The sequence below is a fragment of the Mauremys mutica genome, chromosome 1 (assembly GCF_020497125.1).
Source record: "Mauremys mutica isolate MM-2020 ecotype Southern chromosome 1, ASM2049712v1, whole genome shotgun sequence".
Lineage (NCBI taxonomy): Eukaryota > Metazoa > Chordata > Testudines > Geoemydidae > Mauremys > Mauremys mutica.
The window spans coordinates 73661616-73686394 of record NC_059072.1 but is presented as its reverse complement, the minus strand read 5'-3'; the positions used below and the strand labels follow the sequence as shown (position 1 = coordinate 73686394).

At 41.0% G+C, this 24779-nt stretch overlaps 1 protein-coding gene across 1 annotated transcript in view; it reads right to left on the bottom strand.

Annotated features, from left to right (window-relative positions):
* Nucleotides 1–24779, bottom strand: part of OTOGL (otogelin like) — a 133362-nt gene that overhangs the window by 98439 nt on the left and 10144 nt on the right. The window contains exons 9-18 of the mRNA XM_045032935.1: nt 21983–22110; nt 20820–20926; nt 18545–18651; nt 15887–16012; nt 13423–13531; nt 13107–13153; nt 11120–11265; nt 10312–10435; nt 5636–5813; nt 1583–1707 (exon numbers count right to left, since the gene is read on the bottom strand). Of these exons, the coding sequence (XP_044888870.1) occupies nt 1583–1707; nt 5636–5813; nt 10312–10435; nt 11120–11265; nt 13107–13153; nt 13423–13531; nt 15887–16012; nt 18545–18651; nt 20820–20926; nt 21983–22110 (1197 nt within the window). The remainder of the gene's footprint in view (nt 1–1582; nt 1708–5635; nt 5814–10311; nt 10436–11119; nt 11266–13106; nt 13154–13422; nt 13532–15886; nt 16013–18544; nt 18652–20819; nt 20927–21982; nt 22111–24779) is intronic.

Below are 24779 nucleotides of genomic sequence, written 5' to 3'. Positions count from 1 at the left end.
TTTGCAATGGCCAAACTTTTCTTGGCACGCAGGCTGGGCAGTTATTACAAATTGGAGCTTTGGGACCCAAATGTCCCAAGACTACTGCGCTCTCCATGCGCCACATAGTGGTTCCTGGAGTTACTGACTTTTTGCTAGCCTGCCCACTGAAATTCTTATCTGGCACAAAATATTCCATTATTTCTGCTTTGGTGCTGAGCCCATTTCATGCTTTTGTTCATTTTATCTCCTGGCATTAACAGAAGCAGAGGTGGGAGGGATAGCCCAGTGGTTTGAGTATTGGCCTGCTAAACCCAGAGTTGTGAGTTCAATCCTTGAGGGGGCCATTTAGGGATCTGGGGCAAAAATCTGCCTGGGGATTGGTCCTGCTTTGAGCAGGGGGTTGGACTAGATAACCTCCTGAGATCCCTTCCAACCCTGATATTCTATGAGAAGCTGGTGACTGAATGCTTGGCTATTACATGGTGGAAGCCACAGATGATCATTCCAACTGCATGGCTGATGTCTATGCCAGCCCACCATAGGAATGCTGAAGTGCCATATGTGGCTTATTGCTGCACTTGGACCTCTTCTACAGTACTTGGTTTCCTAAAGATGACCATACTTGTCCTTTGAACTCAAATATAAAGGCTAAGAGCAGAACAAACTCAGGTCTTTGCTGTCTCTCGCCACCAACCACACCTCTCCCTGAGCTCTCCTGGAGCTGCCAAGAAGGCTCAGCTCTTTGATAACAAGCTGCCTGTTTTCCAGCTACCATCTCCCCAGCCAGCCACATCAACATCGCTGTCCTTCTGTGTGCTATACTAGATGGCATCCATTGCCATCCACCACTGCTGCTCTGCATCATCTGCCCATGCTGCTTTCCTGTATGAAACAGGGGGTGGAACTTGACAGCAGAGGGAGGCAGGGCAATCTTTCAGGCAGGCCAGAGGAAAGAAGAGAGTATCTTGGGGGGAATTGAGGAGATGACTCTACACAAAAGTCCTAACGTGCCCCCCTCATATTGGCCACAGACAACCACAGCACTCTAGAAAACTGCCCAGCCCTCAAGATATAAAACTCCTTAGGATTCACTAGCTTCCTAAGAGTTAAAGATTATTCTGGGCTCAGTCCTGTAGTCTTTACTCAGGGCTCAATCCCATTGGCTTCAGTGGAGGTAAGGCCTGATTAAGGACTTGAAGATTATACCCCAAAACATTAAAAATACTAAATCCAAATTATACCTGGGGATAAGGCACAATTAGTGTGAGCTACACATGCATATCAGAGAGGAGCCTTACAGCCTTCAAATCTGCAAAACCTGCATATATTTCTTAAAAGGAAACATAAGCACATCTAAAACTAAGTAATCACCTTTGCATATGCCAACGGTTATTTCAGTTTGTATATTAAGGACATTAAACACACCAAAGGAAAGGGTTTGAAAAAAAAATCAGTGTGTGTCTAAAACTGAAGTTAAACTAATACCCACAGATAATCTGTAAGTAACAATGAAGCTCAGGCAGCATAGAGAGAACAAAATCCTGATCTAGTAATGTGGTTAAGATAAATCTAAATCCAAATTCCAAAAGTGAGACCGTACCGTTTTGTTGATTAATGTTGCAAGGATCAACCACAGGAATGTTGACAGGCGCAAAACAAGCTGAAGAAATCTTCCATGCATTGGCATGAAGCTGAGGGGTTCCTTCAATCATCCCCGCTGGAGAACTGAAGGGAGAAGGAAAGATAAAGTAAAAGATTGCCTGGTAGGAGGGCTTCTCACATAGACTAGTTATTAATATTGTCTATGCATTTGTCCAGATCTCTCTTGCACATCCATTGTTTCCACACCAAAGTGGAATTACCCTATCACTGCATTTTGTTTCAGAATCTTTCTAAAGGAATGAAAATGAACAACTCTCATGAAAACATTTTCCTTTACAACTGGCTAATCCTACCTTTGAAAGTGTAACAGCCTGGTATAGGTACAGAAACATTTTGGAAAGTTAAGTATACTTAATCAAGGCCTGTCCAGTGTTCTTTGCATTATTACAAACATTTTATAATGTTATAATGCCCACAGCATAGATCACTTGGGCTCCATTGCCATCCATGGAGCCACCAGCCGAGGATCTGGCCCGTACCACGTGGCTTTGTGAAGCGAGAAGGGCCCACTGAGACCCCTCCAAGTTAGAGAGCAGAGAGCTCTGCCCCCCTCTCCCCCCCGAGTCCATTTCCCAGGGGCCAGGCCGGTTATTTCCCAGCCTGTCCGGCCCCCGGGGAGGAGGGCTTGGGACGGCCAACTCTGTCTTATAAATTCTTTATAACATTCTTAGATCAGTTCCATTAATTTCACAGAAACTCTTGTTGACTATGTCCTTGTTCACCTCAGGCGTGATTTTCAAAAGTGCCTCGGCGACTTAGGGACACCAATTCCCAAATGGACTTTGTGGTTCTAAATCACTTGGGCACATCTGCAAAATCAGACACCTCACTGTCATCTTGGCATAGAATTCAAGATGGTGATGTGGCAAAGGGCCAGAGAGATGCAGACTCAGAGTCACTTCAGAGTCGACACACATTTCTGTTTTCAGATAAATGTCAAACTTCTGTAAGTTAGGTACTTACCTGGAAATTGGAAACTTGTATAGATTCTAGAAACAGAAGTAGCATCCCAGAGCCAGGGCATTTGCTCAGTCACAATAGAGAAGAACAGAGCATTCATAATACATTTTTAAAAAAATAATTAAAACCAAGAAAACAAATATGAGAGATGAATGTTCTTTCGGGTTTCCTGTCTCCATTTGTCAGGCTTGCCCCAGCAAATAACAACAACCCCTAACTCTTATTTAGCACTTTTCATCAGTAGATCTCCAAGTACGTTACAAAATGAGGGCAGTAGCATTATCCCCACTTTACGAATGGTGAAACCGAAGCACAGAGAGAGAGGTGAAGTGACTTGCCTAAGATCACCTCACAGACCAGTGGCAGGCCTAGGAATAGAACTAAAGTCTCCTAAGGCCTGCTCTATCCACTGAGAAACACTGCATCCAATGTATGGATTTTGAACCAGAAAAATCCAACACAGTGCAAAAAGAATGATAATTTGAGAGTATGGAATATAAATTTAGGGCGGGATTTTCAAAAGCATTCAGTGTTGTCCTGATTCTCTTTGAAGTCCACTTTATTATTGACATCAAGGGAGACAAGTTATGACAAAAATGGAGAGCTGTTAAAAAAATCTACCCTTAAAGCACACTTTAGTGGATTTCAGTGGGAATTTGTTTATGTTTGTGCCTGTCTTTAAAAAGAAAAACATTGCATAATTGACCAATTTTATTATTAAATGCAAATCAAAACACTTTGTAAACAATGATCTAAAAAGGAAGGCCAAAGTTTAGTTCTAAATAGAAAATGTGTAATGTTCTTTTTCACATATTCAAAGGCATTAACTTTTTAAAATAAAAGTTTCTCTCGTCAGCTCATAAGTTGCTGGAGCAGTCACGCAGCCCATAAACTCTTGCCTGTGATAGCCCAGGTAACCCCAGGGCCCAAGCCCTGACGTAAGTAACAGACACTAGCTGTTGTTGTGGATATGCTGATAAACTTAAGCTGCTTCCTCTGAGAAAATGAATCAGAATGTGTCCTGCTGTTTCTACTGGCCACATGGGTTAGGCTCAGCAAGTCAAAGAACCTCAAACACATAAGTAAATTCACCATTCAAAAAAGCAGTCTCCACATTTTTTAGCTTTCAAAAAAGTATAATAAAAGTCAGGTCCAGCTTCAGCTAATATTTTACTGATGCAGAAATGTCTGACCTCACTTCCACCCCAAGCAAGTACATTCATAGCAGAGCTGGATGATCCAGAGGGGAGAACAGAATTTGGTCATTGCTAAAACTCACGTGTTTAGTGAAGCATTAAAAAAAGCTGACAAATAGCCAATTCTCAATGATGTTTTAATTTTGTATTCAATATGTCAAACAAATATACTTTCTATAAAGAATTGTGATCGAGTTTGAAGGATTTTCAGGAAGGTAGAGAAGTAGGGCTGAAGGGAAGAGGAAAGGGTATCCTTTGTGATTAAGGAATTCTTCTAGTTTAAAGTTGTGCCAATCCTAATAAAATTTAAGGAAAAAAATCAAGCAATAATAGTGTTTGGAAATCAAGGGAAGATGGTAACAGTATTGGATACTGTCATTTTTCCTGGCTCTGATGCCCTGTGCTGATAGTTTGGATGCAAAGGAGCTACCTGGAAATACCAGGAATAAAATGGTTCAATACACAGATGACATGTTAATCTTTCTTAAAAAGGAGGATGGCATACAGTGATTTACAGAGTAGTTTCTTGCCATGTCATGGTCGAGATAAATCAGCATGGTCACAGAAAGGCTGCTTTCCTTTGTTGAAAAAAACCCTGTTCAGTCCATAAATCAAAAGAGAACAAAATGTTTTACCAAAAAAAAGTGAATCTGCTAAAAAGTGAATTTTATTTATTGGTAAGCGTATACCAACTTCATCCCCCCCAACAGAGAGCCATGAAATGACTCAAGATCGCATCAACTGTACTTCTCACTACCTTCCTGGTGCTGCAACCCCAATACAACCAAGAAATAAAGAAATCGTTAATCCTTTTGTGCTGGTGTTTCCCAGTAAATCCGTCGCCAGCAGTGGACTTCATGCAAGGAAATCTGACCCCCGGCGCCAAGGAGTTAAACAATGATACAAAACCTGCCTTCTGTTAAATATTTGCTTTTACTCAGTTTGGGAATGAATCATCTCTCTGTCCTCTGAAACCCCTGTAGTAATTCCTGTAGAGTGCTGTCACTAAATCTAATAGAGAGGATAAAGATGCTGCTAGACTCAACCAAGCTGCTCAATGGACTTTTTCTGTTTGACTAATGATAAATATGTTAACTAATATGCTCTCTGGCAAATATAACAGCGCGATCATGATCTTGGCAGACGTAGATCTGACCTCTGCCAATTCAAACCACAGACAAGATGTAACAGACTAAAACAATCCCTTGATCAATTTTTAATACAAAATAGAGAAACACAATATAGCTATATTCTATATATGAGATGTATTCTGTGTATTAGATAAATCTCTAGTTGTTCATTTTTCTATGATTGCACTGTCATAAATAACCATTTACATTTATATATTGTCTTGCATCCAAGCATCTCAAAACACTTTGCAGACATTAGTGAGTTAAGCAATTTCACTGTGAAGTAGATAAGTTATAGTCATTATTTTACACATAATAGAGTCCAGAGGTGAAATCCTCATCCCACTGAAGTCAAAGGGAGCTTTGCCATTGACTTCGATAGGGCAGAATTTCACATCAGGAATCCTGACTTCCAGGCCCCTTCTCAACTCACCAGACAACATTGTCTCTCTGTAAAACTGATGCATCTCACCTTGGGGGATGGAGGGGGAGGAGCACAAACACCTTGATTCTTAAGAATTTGACAGAGAAATAACCACTGCATAGGGTATTGAGTGAACCAATTTAATGTTAAAAAAGAAAGTTGTTGAGATTCTTGTAATTAAACTCAAGTGTTTTGGGTTTTTTTGACTGATTGGTTAGATTTATCTGAATATTTCACCTGTTATTAAATTCAATCTAGACATATATAAAAAACAAACTTACAGAAAATCATCTCTTAAGTTCCCATTAAAAGTTCCACATAGACCTAGAGTTCTTCTTTTCCAGCTGGTATTGACTTGTATATAAAGTCTCTCCCCATCTTTAGCAAATTGAATCTTTAAACCAAATCTAGTTTTCAGCTGCACAAACAAAGAAGACAGGTTCTGAATTTCAATGTCCCCTGCACATAACAGAAAAAAAAATAAGTAATTTTTCCTTGGTTGAAATATTTCCATACAGAAACCAGCCCTATGGTTTTAAATGTTTCAACTTAAAAAAAAAAAAAAACTTTGAAAAGTAGGGAAATGCAATTAATGGACCAATGGACTATACACAACCTCAGAACACTCCAAATATCCCTGCCCACCCTGCACCAAAACTAATGGAGCCAACCATGTACCACACTGTGACAGGCCCAATTGTGGTTCACTACTCTGTGTCAGCAACTCTTCTCAGGCCTGACATACTCACTACACCACTATGGTTATAACTGGTATCTAAAAGCTGTCATGTAATTTGCCATTGGAAAATTAATAACTCATTGATCATTAATATGTTTGTGCGATATATGTACATGGTGTGCATTAAGAGTTATGGATATATGCTGTTTAAACCAGGCATGTCATATGGAGTTGGCAAACAGGTCTGCCCTAGACAAACAAAAGTGTATTGGCTTCTCTGACCAGCCCTGTTGTCAGGCAGAGACAAGGAAGGCCCATTTACATATTAGTTAAACTAAACTATTAAGTGGGGAGAGGAGATAGCTTCCAGCAGAAAAGAGAAACTTTATCTGGGATATAAAGACATGGGGACTGAACCTTAAGTGATAAGCAATTGAATCAACAGATTGTATACAATATTACAGTATTAAAGTGTATCGAATGAGGTGTTATGAAAGCCTTTGACACACTAGTGATTAATAGCATTGTAAAATGTATATATTGACACCATATAAGGAATTATGGATACTCATTGGTATTAAGCTTTACAGCCTATGTCCAAACAAAGGGAGAAACATGCCTCTCCGACAGGAGGGGATGTCACAGCTATTCACTTGTCTCCCATATAAATTAAACATGGTGGAATAAAAACAATTTAATCCCCATTTACTTACAGGGGGAGGGGAAGACCACAAGAAGGAAAGAACAGCACAAGGTTACCCCACCTCTTGAAACAAGGTCATTGAATTTTGGAAGATATAAGCAAAGACAGATACCATCTCTGGCATCCACTACTAGACAGACAAGGTGGCAGAGGTCTTGCAAGCTGAGAGAGATGGGTCCTTCAACTAAAGGGGGGAGAGTTAAAGTCTCTGGGATTTGAATATAGCTGAGAAACCTGCTTAGGCAGAGATCTTTCACCTAGGAAGACGTAGGAAGTCAGTGTCTTGTACTTTTGTGGAAGATCATGACCTGAGGAAAGTCAGACAGGATTGGGAAGAAGGAAGGCTGGTGAGAAAAATCATCTTGAACAAAGCCTGTACCTTGCTAGACAAGGTTTTAAACTTCTAGATACATGTTTTCACTTTGATTTGCTTGTAACCATTTCTACATTTATTTATTTTTTAGTTGGCTTCACTTAACCTATGTTCTATTGTTACTAAATGTTTTATTTTTATTATAAACCTACTCAGTGTTGTGTTTGCAGGAAAGGGTATATTTATCCCAGTGAAGTTAATAAGATTTAATGTGCTTTTGTCTCTTTAAAGGAGCAAACAAACCTTATTATTTCTCTGAGTTGTCCAGGAGAGGGCTGGACACTTCAGGGCACAGAGTTTTGGAGAAATTCAGGAATGGAAGTGCATTGGGGTCACCTTGCTGGTTGTAACCCAGGCTGATGGAAGGCAGACAGACTGCTGGGGTCAGACAGTGCTGAACCAGGGCTATCTAGCACACACACTCTCTCTCTCTCTCTCTCTCTCTCTCAAGGTGTGACCTGCATGTCTGTAGGCTAGCTGTGAGCGTTTCAGGCTGGGAGCTACAGCAGCAGAACATTTTAAAACACCCAGGGCTGCAGAGCACATGGTGACATAACCCCCAAACCCTGCAACACACATCTTCAACATTGGCAAAATGAACCAGATGCCACAACTACAGTGAACCATAATCAGCATAAAAATGTATGCATCACCTTCCTGTACATGTCAGCTACTAGACCAGAGACTATTCTCCATTCTTTGACTAGACAACAACAATAACATCATGCCTCTGGTGAGACGAATGACAGTTCCATTGATGACAGAGTCAAGGGAGAATATGAACCTTTTCCAGTATCTGCCAAAGACTCCCTGTGTAACTTTGGGCAAATCACTCAACCTGAGCTTTCTCTTCTGCAAAATGGGAATGATACAACTTTCTTGACTCACAGGGGCATTGTGAGGTTAATTAACAGAGGTTTATTGCAGTCTTTATACAGAAAATGCTACCTAATAATTTTATTATTAATTATTATTACTACATTTCATATACAAACAAAAAGCTAGAAGGTGGATAGAAAGCTGACTAGATTGTCGGGCTCAACAGGTAGTGATCAATGGCTCCATGTCTAGTGGCAGCCAGTATCAAGCGGAGTGCCTAAGGGTCGGTCCTGGGGCTGGTTTTGTTCAATATCTTCTAACAATCTGGAGGATGGTGTGGACTGCACCCTCAGCAAGTTTGCAGATGACACTAAACTGGGAGGAGAGGTAGATACGGTGGAGGGTAAGGATAGGATACAGAGGGACCAAGACAAATTAGAGGATTGGGCCAAAAGAAATCTGATGAGGTTCAACAAGGACAAGTGCAGAGTCCTGCACTTAGAACAGAAGAATCCCATGCACTGCTACAGACTAGGGACCGAATAGCTAGGCAGCAGTTCTGCAGAAAAGGACCTAGGGGTTACAGTGGATGAGAAGCTGGATATGAGTCAACAGTGTGCTCTTGTTGCCAAGAAGGCTAATGGCATTTTGGGCTGTATAAGTAGGGGCATTGCCAGCAGATCAAGGGATGTGATCATTCCCCTCTATTCAACAATGGTGAGGCCTCATCTGGAGTACTGTGTCCAGTTTTGGGCCCCACATTACAGGAAGGATGTGGAAAAATTGGAAAGAGTCCAGCAGAGGGCAACAAAAATGATTGGGGGGCTTGAACACATGACTTGTGAGGAGAGGCTGAGGGAACTGGGATTGTTTAATCTACAGAAGAGAAGAATGAGGGCAGATTTGATAGCTGCTTTCAACTACCTGAAAGGGGGTTTCAAAGAGGATGGATCTAGACTGTTCTCAGTGGTACCAGATGACAGAACAAGGAGCAATGGCCTCAAGTTGCAGTGGGGGAGGTTTAGGTCGGATATTAGGAAAAACTTTTTCACAAAGAGGGTGGTGAAGCACTGGAATGGGTTACCTAGGGAGGTGGTGGAATCTCCTTCCTTAAAGGTTTTTAAGCTCAGGCTTGATAAAGCCCTGGCTGGGATGATTTAGTTGGGGATTGGTCCTGCTTCGATCCGGGGGTTGGACTAGATGATCTTCCAACTCTGATATTCTATGATTCTAAAATCCCTATCCAGCACCAAGTCCACCTTCCTAATAAAACCCTTATAGTGGGCAATGAAAATTTTACAATCATTGTATCCAATTATTATCAATAGTGGTTGGGTTCCCTGCAGTTGCAGACATCTTAAACCCAGTATGCCTTTGCAGCTAATTTACATAACACTCTTTTGCATAACTGCAGTGAAAATGGTTTAAGATGCCTGCAGCTTCAGACAAAACACTTCAATATATAAAACTTTAAAATGTTCCTAGCTATAGCCAAAACATTCAGCTACCCAGGGTTTAATAGCATGTCCTAGCTGTAATACCAAGATATTTGTCATAGACAAATATTTACCTTTCACAAGGATGTTCCACAAGGTAGTGAGGCTAAAAAGGTAGAGCTTCTTAACTACATTCCCAAACTTTCCTTTGCTTAAGCTTTAATGTTTTGGGGTGGAGTTTTTTTAAGTGTTATCTTAACTTTTGAATTCCTTGCCTCATATATTTGTCTTTGATAATTAAAATATTCTGCTGAGCGGTTTCCTCCCAAACCAACTAACTCATTTATACATATTCACAAACATCTTAACAAGTTTGTCTGAGAAGTGGACATAATCAGATGCTAGCTTCAACCTTAAAATCTCACTAGTTAATCCTCAAAACAACCCTCTGAGGCAGGTAAATATTATTTCACAGTTTTAAAAGTGTGGAAATTGAGACAAGAAGGTGAACTAAATTTCCCAAAGTCACATAGTAAATCAGTATCAGAGTCAAGACTCATGTATTCTCAGCTCTCAAACCCATGCAGATGCCATTAAACCAAGTTGAGCCTCGTTTGCATTTTGGCTTGCAACATGTTCCAAGAATAAGCAGGACCATCCCTTTAGCATCAGGACGATCCAGTAAAAAAAAAAATCAGAATGGCTGACATCTATAGGTGTCCTTGGCAGTATAACACAGGGATTCCCCACCCCTACATAAAGTATTTCTAGAGTATACGCAGCATTCCATAGGTTATTAAAATGAAGACGGTTAAGTCTTTTAACAGTAGTTAGCACCTTTCATGGTTTGGGTCTTCCAAGGAATTATTTACTTGTAGAAAAGTATAATAAAAAGCATTAGAAAATATGAAGGCAAGAATGTGAACTCTAATCCATGTTTTTCTTACCATTAAAGTTAAAACCCTGGCTAGGGCCAGTTTGGACTTCACCATCCCTGGTAAGAGTCACTTGTTTACTCATATCATCTTCAAGAACTAGTGTTACAGACTGGATGCAGCCATGGTCGAGGTTCTGAGTGAAAATGAATTTTATCAGACAGACAGAAAGATACAAAGAGTGTTTTACTAACACTGAATTAAACTTCAGTTTGTTCATCCAAAAGTATGTTAAAATAATGTCAAGTATTTCACTTTTTTTTTAAAATGAAATTAAAAGTTAAGGTTGCTGTTAACTCAGACCAATATCATATCCTGAACTCTTCAGACACAAACTGACACAGATGGCAGTTAACATTTTAATATTTTTGTGACCTTCTTAAACATACTGTTCCAAGGAATGTGATATCCTATAAAATAACAAATAAGTGTCTCAGACTGCTAAGAAATCTCTCTTACCTAGCTGGCAGTATATTAAACCTATCAGTTCTTCAGTAAGAGTGTTTTTCTGTCTAAGACACCTGCTCAGGCTGTAACCAAATATGTGGATACCTGTGTAATCATGCATGAATGAAAAGGTCTGTTGACTTAATCCCAGAAAGGCAGCAATTAATTTTACAAAGGGCAATAGTGGTAACACACAGATCATGATCAAACTATAGTTAGCTCCTCAGTGTAAAAAGAAGCAAAACTGTTTCAATTTTATTTCTGATATTATTACTAGTAAGCATGCCTGGTTAATTTACATTGGCTGGCTATGTAAGATTACCTGCTATTTTTATGTACCCATTTATCATCTCAAATTCAAGTGTGAGCTTACCTGACCACATGGAGCTTTCTGTAAAGTGATTGTGAATTTGTCTTTCCCGGTGCCTTTTACCAGAATATACTGACAAATCCCAAGAAAGGTATAATGACGACCATCAAATGTTGTAAAATGAGAGTCACCTACGATGGTGCACTCAGCTTGAGAGAAAGAACAATGTTCAATAAATAGGAAAGTTCATTTGCACAGAGCCATATCATAGAGTCAGAGATGGAAAAGAGGCAATGCAGGAACATTTCCCTACCATATATTCTCAAGCACATTATCCTGCCTAGTTTAAATCTATCTAGCTATCATGATGGCTGGTGCCACATTTAGTGCATGCGAAGTATCACATCTTACATTTCCATCAGAAACCACCTCATCAAATGCAGTTTTACATGTGCAGCATCCCTAGGTTCTAATCAGGCACACGTCACCATGCTCTCCCCCTTCAAAATAAGAAGAATTAATGCAAGACAAAGCCCAACAAGAAGATTATATTCTGCACACACACACACCCAACTATCTCCTGTGAGGTTCCTGGAATACTTTTCCTCCTCTTTTCTCTGCATGTTAGAGAGAGACAGAGACAGAGAGAGCATGTTTCTCTCTTTTATTTTCCCTTTCTTAGTTGTTGCTGTTTTGGGAAGGATAGATTAAAAGGCAATGAGTCGTGCATTGCATGCTGAAGGAGGTTAGGTAGGTAGTCATTCTTATCCTTCCACCAGGAGTGCCATAGTCTAGAGACAGTTGCCTGGAAAGCTCTGTTCCACTTTCATGAATTTAACCTCCTGATTTTGAGTTTTATTTCTATGAAATGTAACTGTCAAAGGAGATCTTGGTCCCTGAGGTACAAGAGTTATTGAATAGGTGTTGAATAACTTTGTCCAAAGCAATGGAGGCCTTAAAAATGAGGCCTATTATCTTTAAATTAACTTCTTGCTCTATGCAGAGAAAGCTCAGCACCAGGATGATGTGCTCTTATCACTGTTTGTATTATGATAATATCTAGATGCTCCAATCATGGACCCATTGTGCTAGGCACTGTAAAGCACAATAGAAAGATGGTACCTGCCCTGAAGAACATGAAGACAAGAGACAACAGATGGATACAACAAAAAGATTGAGGGAAGCGTAAGGTAACAGTAGGATGATATGGTCAAATAATGAGCACACCAGTGGTCTAATCATTGCTCTTTGCATCCAATTATTTAATCTTTCCTGTTTGCTTATTATCATCCCTAAACCCCTAAAGCATATCTGTTTCTCTTATCTTTTGCAGCTTCTGGGCCACATATTCAGTATAGAATCATAGGACTGGAAGGGACCTCAAGAGGTCATCTAATGCAGTCCCCTGCACTCATGGCAGAACTAAGTATTATCTAGACCTTCCTGGTCTAGGTGTTTGTCTAACCTGCTCTTAAAAATCTCCAATGATTGAGATTCCACAACTTCTCTAGGCAATTTATTCCAGTGCTTAACCTCCCTGAGAGTTGGGAAGTTTTTCCAATTTCCAACCTAAACTGCCCTTACTGCAATTTAAGCCCATTGCTTCTTGTTCTATCCTCAGAGGTTAAGGAGAACAATTTTTCTCACTCCTCCTTGAAATAACCTTTTATGTACTTGAAAACTGTTAAGTTCTCCAGACTAAACAAACCCAATTTTTTCAATCTTCCCTCATAGGTCATGTTTTCTCGACCTTTAATCATTTTTGTTGCTCTTCTCGGCACTTTCTCCAATTTGTGCACATCTTTCCTGAAATGTGGCACCCAAAACTGGACACAGTACTCCAGTTGAGGTCTAATCAGTGCGAAGTAAAGTGGAAGAATTACTTCTCATGGCTTGGTTACAACATTCCTGCTAATACAACCCAGAATGCTGTTTGCTTTTTTTGCAACAGAGTTACACTGTTGACTCATATTTAGCTTGTGATCCACTATGACCCCCAGATCGCTGGTGATCCCTATACTGGTGATAGGAATAATTAAAATGCAGTTACCTGGACAGTCATGTTCAGTGCAGTTCCAAACGCCACCAGTACAAGTACTAAATAAAGCACAAAAAGACAGAACATGCTTTTTGTTCCGGTTTTTAGAAAAAAATTGATTTTGTAAGTCTTCAGACATGTCACAAATTTATACTTCATTTAGGGGTACATTTTCTCTGTATTCTAGTTAGATACAGAACATGGATTATAGATACAGATATAGAATAGCCTTGAAAAATGTAATGTAACTTGGTAAACATCCTACAATGAATTAAATATAGGCAAGCAGATACATGAAAAAGGAAAGAGTGGATTAGAGGTAACATACCACTGACTGCATTCTTGTTCAATTTTTGAGCCGGCAGAGAAGGCTTTCCCATGATAAATACAAGGACAATTTGACACAGAGATACAAGTTCCATTGTCCATAACGAGACCTATTTTTGTTTAAAAAAAAAAAAAGGACTGAAAACAAGATAGGAATATTAGGGGTCTGCTGTTCACTCTATATGTTCACTTGGTCATAGGGACCCCATTTTCATGATATTTCAGTGGGTGGTTTTATCCCAGAGCGCCTGTCTCCTCTCCATGACCCCCATTGTACAGATGGAGAACTGAGGCAAAGTAGGCCATTTGTCCAGTTTTAAACCAGACCGTCCAGATTCTAAATGGTTTGTCCCCTATCCAGTACTGAGACAAAACCAGGCATGATTTTATCTGAAATCATGGATGCAGGGCGCCATTTTGAAGAGTGTGCCACGCCATCCCCACCCCCACCCCACCCCACCATGACCATTCATGCACAGTTGCACCAGTGGGGGCAGGGTGGCTCACCCTTTCAAATGGTGTCCTCTATGTCAGTGGGTCTCAACCAGAGGTTCGGGGCCTGCTAGGGGGCCACAAGCAGATTTCAAGGGGTCCGTCAAAATAAACCAGAGAGCAGGGCCAGCATTAGACTCACTGGGGCCCAGGGCAGAAAGCAGAAGCCCAAGGTCTGCTGCCTGGGTCTGAAGCCCAAGCCCAACCAACTTAACTTCACAGGGCTGCCTGGGGCCCTGGGCAATTTCCCTGCTTGCTACCCCTAGCACCAGCCCTGTCTTTTAATCTACTGGATATGCAGAAAAACAGTTAGTGTAGCACAGGTAGGCCGTGGAGTTTTTATAGCATGTAGAGGTGCGGGGAGGGGCTCAGAAAGAAAAAAGTTGAGAACCACTGCTCTACATGGTGTGACCTCACATGCACAGCACACCAAGGGACAGTGTCAGGAAGGTGGTGGGACCATGCTGTTCCTGGAAGTATTGGAATGCATGAGTTGCCACCCTAACTGGGCTACAAAGAGACTAAGGGCATGTCTACACTTACCGTGGATCGACGCTGGGTCACCTAGTGGGTCACCTAGTGAAGACCTGCTAAATTGACCACCAATCACTATCCCGAAGACTCCAGTACTCCACCAGAACAAGAAGCATAAGGTAAGTCAATGGGAGAGTTTCTCCCATTGACCCAGTGTGGTACAGACACTGCAATAAGTCAACCTAAGATATGTTGACTCCAGCTACGTTATTCATGTAGCTGGAGTTGCGTAACTTCGGTCAACTTAACCCTGTAGCATAGACCTGCCCTAAGTGACTCGCCCAAGGTCACACAGGATGTCCATGGTACAGCAGGGAATTGATCTGAATCTCCCACATCCCAGACCAGTGCCTCAACTGCTGGGCCATCCTTGTGCTCCACTGTTCACTCTGCAGCATAAAAGTTCAATTCAGCGAAAGGGTGAAATCAGTGTTTAATTTGTGCCAGGGATGAGTCCTGGCACTTCTAGGCTTGGCAGTTCAAAGCTCTGGCACCTCAGGGCTCGCTGCATCAGTAAGGAATGTAAAAAAATTGTTTGAGACCAGCACCTAATTGCTTGAGCTCTTTCATTACAAATTAAGCACTGAATGAAATTCACCCCAAAGCAAGGTGTCCACTCAAGTTGCACCACTTACTAGTTTAAAGGGACTTACGGGGGGAGAGAGGGCATTGTGGGGGAGGTCTTTGAGCAGGTCTTTTGAAGCAGCTTGAATTTCACCCTAAATGTGCATGCCATGTACAATACCCCCAATGATCCCATAGAACCATACAAATTTGAAATGGAAAAGACTGGTGGGATCACACAGTCCATTGCAGAGCTGTTCCCTGCAGTCCAACATCTTGTCTTTTGTTGAGTCTAACTTTAAGGAAGATAATTTTCCTGAACACAGCATAAAATGTCTGCCCTATTTAAAAAACTCAAAACAATTAGGAAAAATTCAGAATCGCTAGTTAAAACTCATGCAGCTTTTTAATTTGTATAGCTCACCCAAGAGATCACCCAAGTTTTAACTGATATGGTCTGATTCACAGTTGCACTGTATTTTGAATGAACTTTTAGAAGAAGGGATAATTCAGTGGTTTGAGCATTGGCCTGCTAAACCCATAGTTGTGAGTTCAATCCTTGAGGGGGCCATTTAGGGAACTGAGGTAAAATTCTGTCTGGGGATTGGTCCTGCTTTGAGCAGGGGGTTGGACTAGATGACCTCCTGAGGTCCCTTCCAACCCTAATATTCTATGATTCTATAATAATACAACCAATGCATAAAACATTAGCAGGAGGAAAGAAAGTATGGATATATTAAACTAAAATAGAAGCTTATGTATGTAAAATATTCATTTTTTCTGATTTTTAATTTTAAGCAGTCTATGACACTATAGTTGTGTTGTCAGGCATTAGTTTAACGTTAATATGTCCTGTGACAATATTAGATACTTACCATCTGGACAGTAACAGCCATCTAAGCAATGGAGGTTGCTGCCAAGACAATCCTTTTCAAATGTGCAGGTTGGGGGGCAACAACTAATGCAATCCCGATGGACAAAACTGTCTTCACACTTTTCAGCTAAAACGTGTACAAGTTACACTGGACATTAGTGCATTATGCTTCCTTTATAAGTTAGAAAACCTTCGTCAGTCATTTTTTTTGAAACACAACGCACCTTACCAAATAAATAGTTGTGCAATGTTTCTGGTATAGTTCATTATTGTAACATAAATCTACTTTTAAAAGCCCATTAACCCCTCTCCAGTCATAACGGGAAGGGGAATTAAGTGGGGGCTTATAGAATGCTGTAATAAACCATAAATCCAGTGCCTCTATTCTATTTTCCCCTATGACTGGAGAGATGTTAATTGGGCCTCTTCACCTTAAATGGTCCCCTGAAATATGTGTTAACTACTTATGCTAAACAATCTGTTCCACCTTGTATTTAGCTGTTATACTCGAGTACATTTCCCAGACCTGAAGCAGAGCTCTGTGTAGCTTGAAAGCTTGTCTCTCTCACCAACAGAAGTTGGTCTAGTAAAAGATATTACCTCACCCACCTTGTCTTTCTAATATCCTGGGACCATCATGGCCACAGCAACACTGCATGTTAGAATATAACATTTCTAAAAATCTTAAATATGCTTTAGTTTTGTATCCAATTATTACTATCTCCAACTCAATGGAATACAATTGTACCTAACATTAAAAAAGCAACTATAGACCTGAAACTACAGCTTATTCACCAAAAGACACATTTCCAAATATAGTGGTCCCCACACAGACCATGGGTGTAGTTTGAAGGGATGCAGGAGGGGCATTGCCCCCCCAAACAGAGGTAAGGTGTGGGGGGGCACATGAGGTCATGTGCCACTCCCCCCCCTCCCGATTTCAACAAGTACTGAGCTGCCCGGCAGGGCTTGCTTTGCTCGGCCTACGGGGGAGGGGGGGGGAAGGTTCTGTCCGTCCCAAACTGTGCCTCCCCCAAAGGATGGGGAGCAGAAGTGAGCAGCTGCTCCAGGTTGCTAGCTCGGCAGCTGGATGCCACCCTCCTGGGTCCTAGTGCCCAATCTGTTTCCCGTACAAGAGTGAGTGCCTACTGGGGGCAGGGCGGGTTTGAGGGGAGGGAGATGGGGAGAAGAGACAGTGGGGAAGAGAGAAGTAGGGCAGGGGAAGAGAAAGGGATAGGTCAGGGGGCAGTGGGGAGGGGAAGTTGGGTGCGATGGGGAATAGAACGGGATATGGGAATGGTGAGGGGGAACAGGAGCTGGCATGGGGCATCCCCTCGGTAGCAGCAGCAGCCCCAGCAGGGAGGCACCAGAGCCGCCACATCGCTGCAGCAGCCAGTGCCAGAGTGGCCGCAGCTCCCGTGTGCAGGTCACCACAGCAGACAGCAGCAGCTAAGGTTCCTCCATTAAGCCAGCAAGGACCATCCCATCCCATCCCCTTTTCCCCCCGGGCACCATCAGGCCAGGTACTGTTCCAGGCTGGGGGATAGAGACAGTTAAATGAATCCAATTTTCCCATTAGATTTAATGTAAATGACAGGGGTTAGGTTCCAAGGAAATTTGGGAGGGGCAGACAAAAGGCATTATATACTGTCCTGTGATGGAAAGGTGCCCCTGGCTTACCCCTGGGGCTCAGGGCTGGGGCTGCAGGGTCTGGAAGGGAATTAGGGTGTGGGAGGGTGCTCAGGGTGGGAGTTCAGGAGGAGGTTCAGGGCTGGGGCAGACAGGAGGTGCAGAGCACTTATCTGGGGCAGCTCCTGTTTGGTGCAGGGGGTGTGCAGGTGGCTCTGCACAGCACGGCACTGCTCCCGTGGTCGTGATTCTGGGAGCCACAATTCTGGGAGCTGCCCCCGACCCCAGCAGGCAGGGCCACTCAGAATGCAGGGGCTTTGGGGGCTGCAGGCCACTTCTCTCCAGCTGGCTTTGAAGGGGAAAACGCTACTTCTCTCCAGCCACTGGCTGCGTGGCTGCCCCTGCTCCTCCTGAGTCCTCTGGCCCATGCTCACCGGGCCCCGCAAACCCTAAAGCCCCCGTGTTCCAGGTGGCCCTGCCTGCTCGCTTCTCTCTCAGAAAGTCCTAAGCACTGCCAAACAACTGTTTGGAGGCGGAGAAGAGGAACTTGTTCAATTCTCCCTTGTAAAGTCAGCCAAACGACGTTATAAGGGAGTATTGCACAAGTATGTATGTTCCCTAATGGAGCAGCGACGTAACTTCGAAGCAACGTTAAGCGGGAGGATGTTAAGTGAGGAGTTACTGTACCTGGAGGTTACCTAGTGGTATGGCTCCAATATGCAGCTTTGGTCACTAAAATAATTAATCCTGCAAAAATGGAAGAGTCGATCCCTACCAAACATCGATGCCTGGCTCAGTGATAAGGCTGACCTCGCAGCTAAACAACAACTGGCATTCCGAAAAATTCCAAGTAATTTGGACTTGTTAGAGGTCCCTGATTAAGGTTGACCCTGAAGATAGATAGATCTTTCCTTCCCCTCCTTTAATCCTAATCCTTTTTGCTTACTTTGTGTATTATGTTGAATCTGCTATTTTAGTGTATGTGGAAAAATTAACAAAACATTATAAATATTAAAAAGTTGATACTTACTACAGGCAGGAAAATCCTCCCTCCAGTCCCGTATGGGGTAGCCTGCATGTGAGCATGCTCTAGCATACTCTGTCACTGCTCGGCAGTAAGTTTCATCATCATCCACTCTGAAGTGGTAAAATAATCCTGTCATCACTAAATCCTAAATTGAATAGTCATATAAATATCTGCTACGTGACATTACAGAACTCTCCACAGAGTTGGCCTTTCACAGTTAAAAGGGGTTACAGTTTTTGAGGCTTTAAATAGCATCACTTAAAAAAGAAACTAGGGATACTGATTATGCTTTTGTATTTTTTACCATTTGACCCAACAAAAGATTTTTGCTTTATTTTAATGTTACAACAAAGAATGAGTAACATTTATTACAAAAGATTAGCAATGCTCATTAATAGAAACAATTTGGGAGAGGAAGGGTGGTCTTGTGCTGAAGACAATGGCCTGCAAATATGGAAATCTGGGTCTTACTGCTGGCTTTGTCACAGACTTCTTGTGTGGCCTTGGTCAAAGTCACCCTCTGTACCTCCCTTCCCTATCTGCAAAATGGGGATAATATTCCCTCCCTCATTAGGTTGCTCAAAGGATACATTCATTAATATTTGGGTTGTGCTCAGGTATTCCGGGGACAGTCACTTTTTTTTGAAGTGAGAAGTTAACGGATGTTCACTGTGAAGGACTTTGTACCAAAATAGATTAGTCATAACAAGACATCTCTGAGATAGGCAAGGTTATAATACATAGTCTCGGGCTTTATTTGTCTTTCAGCACAAGATTAAGCTTCCAAAATTAGTTGTTTTAAGACTATATCGCATTGTGTGTGTTTTGGTGCTTTCAACATACCTGTTACAAAGTCACCATTTCAAAACTCCACAGTGATCAGTCTCTCTCCATCTTGCCTCATCTAATCCAATTAAATGAGTCTTAATAGAAAGAGTGACTTGGCATATAAACTATGGCACCAGAAGGAACTTCTTAACCTGACACTAAGCCACAAGATGAGAGTTCTCTTTTATAAACAACATAAGCCTAAATTAATGAGATCTTGGAACACAGAAACTTCACTCAAAGTTTTGAATATTCACACCATTCACATCACAGGTGTGAATGTGTGTTGGGTTTTTTTAATCAAAGCCTCCTGCATATTGCCTTATTAACTCAATGCCGTCCTGAAAGTTTGCTTTCCATTGTTCTCCATTGTAAAAGAGAAGGTGCACTAAGTCCCTGAAATGTAAATAGGCATTACAAATAAGATTCAGATCCTGCCTGACTTCTGCTCCCATTGAAGTCAATGGGAGTTTTTCCACTGGCTTCAGTGAAAACATTTTTAGACCCAAGGTCTCTCTCACCTAATCATTTCCCTGCCATTGCAGGGGGCCCCAGGCACTGGTTCACCTTGTTACTTCTTATTGTCTGTGTGTAACACATAATCGTCTAGTCTCCTATGTCTACTTCGGTCTAATTTTGGTTGTTGGGTTTAGTGTGCAGGTGTTTTGGTGGCCAGTGGTCTATAGGAGGTCAGATTAGATGATCGAGTGGTCCCTTCTGGTTTTAAACTCTATGACGCTAGTAAACCTGTATCTTGCTATCTCCGTTGTGAAGCACAAGAGAAAATAAAAAACCAGTCATTTGTCACATATTGAAGTATAATGGAAGCAAGAGTTCCTTCAATTCATTGCACTGATCACCTTCTGTACCCACTTAAATAAATAAATAGGAAATCAGAAAGTAAATAAAGTAGTAAAAGATATAAACAAATAACATGGATAGTGATGTCACTAAGATTATTTGTTAGTGATATCTTTTTTATTGAAAAATCTGAGGTATATTGCTTGGTCAATTATTCAATTTCAGTACACATGAGGGGATAATCACTTCTAATTCAAATGATCTCACAAGGTCTAACAGAAACCAGCACTGTTGGAAATGCAGGAGGTATTAGCAAACAAGACTAAAAAAAAAAAACACCTCTGAAATGAAGGGAGAAATAATGGATTGAATTTATCTGTAGCATTAGAGGGTACAACACTCATTGTTGTCTATGAAAGTAGCAACTTTTATGCCAGGTTTGAATTTGACTCACTGTTTATTAAGACTGTAGCGACTATTGGGATCAAACAGAGAAACAATGGGAGGTGAAATTGGGGGAATGTGGAGAGGAAATTACTTTACTAAAATAAAATTGTACTAAAAAACTCCACTATCTAAAACCAGTCTGGCTATTGTTTAATATTTCAAAGAATGAAAATAAATGTTTAAAGAACACCATCGTTCTTACCTGCAAAGGTCATTCATGCAGCTAGAAATATACGAATAAGGGTCTATGCTTTCATGACAGCTGAGAAAAGGAAACTGTAGGAGTATTTGGCATTTGAAGAATATGGCCTGTGCATTTTTAAAAAAAAAGTCAGTTAAATAACAGCTATCATATACTTCATGATACAAATATTATTCTTTTTACTTTTGTTTTCCCCATTGGGTGTCTATTACATTCCTTTTAAAACAAGACGATTCCCCCATTTTCTCCTATCTCCACTTACTCGCCCATTATATCACAGTCACTATTCTTCCCAAACCAGTTTTGACTGGACTGAATTTCTTCTATAGCCCCTCAATGCTACAGCTAAACTGGCCAAAGTGACAAAAAGCATCCTCTTCCACCCAGGAGCTGAGCATGTTTCCTCTGCAGTACTTTAAACTCCTCAGATAATGAAGGGAGGGGTAAGGCATCAGGGCTGGGAATTAAACCCACAGTCCAATGTGGCAGTAAATAACTGTAAGTAGGCCAACAATCCCTTGTTCTTTTAATTTCATCATATACAGTTCTTCAGAAATTCTTAGGAAAGGTCCCTACATTAATGACAGGCCTGATCTAAATCTTCTCATTCCCAATGTTTCAGTGTTTAGAGCCAGCGTTTTGCTTTGGACCAACCTCTTCTCTACAAGCTTGATATACTCACTATAGTTTTCCTGATTCTGATCTTATTTATGCTGTTCCCCCTCATGTTCTCTAACACTGGTATAGTTCCATTGACAACAGCGGAGTTAATCCTGATCTTCACCAGTGTGAGATCAGTATCAGGCACTTTCTGTGAAAGTCCTTTAGGACTCTAAAGAGTCTCATGTATTATCAATAAAGAACATGCAGATGACTATATTTCATTTCTTATGCACCTATATAACTGGTTAGAAAATATGATTTATTCACTGGGTGCCACAGCATTTGCCTTTTAAAATATTTTATCTAGTTTTAAAATCAATCATTTATGATTTTTTCATGTGTGTTGAATTTTAGGTCTGTGCAGAGCAATAAGTGCTTTGGTTTGGGAAGGGCTGGGCACTTTATTATAAAATTATTGTTAATGGAAATACATAAAACAGGCTAGAGAAGGTGAATAACTATAATGCATCTAATATGAAAATGTACACTGACCAAGTTACCTCGGAGGACTCTGTGTCAGTCGAACATGGACTAGAAAAATCTGAGGCAGTAGTCACACAAATTGCATCATCTGGGGTTTGTACAGACCAACTGTTTGCAAATACAGCAATGTCTTCTGTATATTCACCTACTTCAGAAAAACATCGAACAGAATCATTTTCCACCAGAACAAAGGTTTTTCTGTCAACACAAAAGCCGAGGAACCCCTCGAATGAAATATTAAAATTATTTTCCAAACAAGTTAAACGTACTTACTATAAGATATATTCAGTTAGTAGTTTGGAATCTTTACAAAATTATTTTAAATTTCAGTTTACCTTTTATACCATACTTAAATTCTAAAATGAATTAACAGGAAATGTCTAGTTTTCCAGGAAATATAGTTGTGGTAACTTCATAAGGAGTCAAAGGCAGATTTCTTACTATGAGGATTTGTTTGGTTTTGGCACTTCTTTAATACATTTTATTTAAAGACCTCTCTATATATTTTGGGGAAAGCGGGTATAATAATCTCTCCTGTTCCCCACCCGCCCCTTCAAAAGAAAAATCCTACCAAAACAAAACACCGCACTACACACACAACTCCCCCTTGGAGAGAAGATGAGAGAAAGAACAAACCACATGGGACCGATGCTAGTCACATCACTTAACGCACTGTTGGAAGGTACCAGAGACTATGGTGAAGAGGGAGACATAAGAACCAGTATATAATAGAACAGCATTCCACAGATAAGGAAACAGATGCTCAAGGCCAAGCAACAAGGTTAGAGGGAAGACACCCCAGGTTTTCTGATTCCCATTGTCCTGCTCTAAGCACTATGTATCACATTTACTTCATGCTCTTAAATGTGCAAAAAGAGTGAAACAGGTGCATTTCCTCTGTGAGACACAGCAGCAGTTGATACCAATCAACAGGTCAGAAGCCAGGGATACTAAAATGAGATGCATCTACAATTCCCTTTATCAAAGCCTGCATACATTGCCTCCAGATTAAACCAGCTCAGGACACAGGGAATCCAATCCAATATCTTCTAAGTCAAAATTGTAATGTTTTGAGGAGACATATTGATTTTGACAAAGTTTTCATCACCAAGGTTTCTTGGATCACTGAGGCTCTCTGGTCACTTCCAACCAGAGAGAGAGAGAGACACTCACGGTCTATAGCCTGGGGTCTCGGCAGTGGCCTGGGAAGGGGAGAATCTGATTCAGGCAAAGCAGGGACATAAGCGTAGGTCTCCTACATGCCAGTCCAGTGCCCTCTCGCTCAGGCTATAGAATGAGTTTCTAGCTCTCTGGTCAGACGAGATCCAATCTCTGAGTCTCAATCTCTTTCCCTCCTCTCCCCCTTCCACCTCCCCCACAAGCCCTGTACCTGGAAAACCTTCCTGAATCAAATGGCCCAAGGTTTTATTCCAAATAAAGACATTCTGACAAATTCTGTTTTATATTCAACATTCGAAAGGTTTTGCTTTTGTTCCAGTGATGAACAAAACCAAATTTTGAAACCTCAAAAGTTGCTGTTAAATAGAATTGTCCTCCTCTGGGCAGATCTATCAAAATGAGTAAGGTGTCATATAAAGGAAACAACAACAACAGAGAGATGGCGTTTAAAGTGGCCATTAAGAAAATCAAACAAAAATACAATAAGATTCTACTGCTATTTAAGTATTCAGAATCTGTAGCATGCCTTTTAATTTCACTCACTTTTTTTGTTTGGGGGAATCCCCATCTGGATTCATTTTTGTATCTTGAACAGTTTTAGGATTGTAGCATTGTCCCATTTTTCCACTTGTCCCACTGTATTTAGCAGTTTATTTTACCATCATTAGAAATGTTGAATTCTTAAATGTACTTTCTACTAATACTTTGGTAGATTGTGAGTTATGTCTAATGCCCCAGCAACACTACAGCCATAATCGAATCAGGGACCTCATTGCAACTGTGTCCAAGACTTTAGCCCACTTTCAGAGATCCTACAGTTCTGAACTGCATTGCCAAACTGGAAGACAGTCATATCTACAACAGATCCCCAGATTTGGTTCGAGCTGTAGTGTAGCTGGGGCCAATGAGAGTAATCAGTCTGCAGACTACAAAGAACAGTTCACCTTGCACTGCTGGTGTATGGAAATACCATAAAGGATTGATGAGAGTTGGAAACATTTAGACGTAGAGAGAGAGTTGCAATTTATAAGTATTATGGACCCATCACATCTTATTCTTGTGAAAAATATCACAACAGATTGCTTCTCTTTTGCACACACAGTGTCAGGGTGCAGTGTTATAAACTCAGTTCATGTTTAATTTTTAATGTGATCCATATCTCTCTGACTTCTAAAAGACAGGAATTCTGCCATTACAGTTGCCAGATTATAGTACCATTAGTACTGTGTAATGCTGAAAGTGGAGACAGAAAGCAGACCGCCTCTTGAAAGTGTTTTATGATAAACAGTAAATTAAAACGACACTGAAACTATATTTTTAACTCTGTGTGAATCAATGATTTTTTTTAAAAAATCATTAGTTTTAACTGGCCAGATAATGAACTATGCTTTGGAATGCAGACATCAAATGTCTGGAACAGAACAAACAGTACCATGTCACTGAATAACTGGAGGCTGATACATGCATTGTGGAAGGGATACAACCAGTTTCTATTGGGCAGAAAATTAAGGCTATGCACACACACAAACACAGCCAACTGCTTCTCACTCTCCTGGTACAATAAATAGCACCTGGCTATCGCCCAAGAGCGATGTGGAAAGAGGGAGAAAAGTCAGGGTAATATTGAGATAAAAC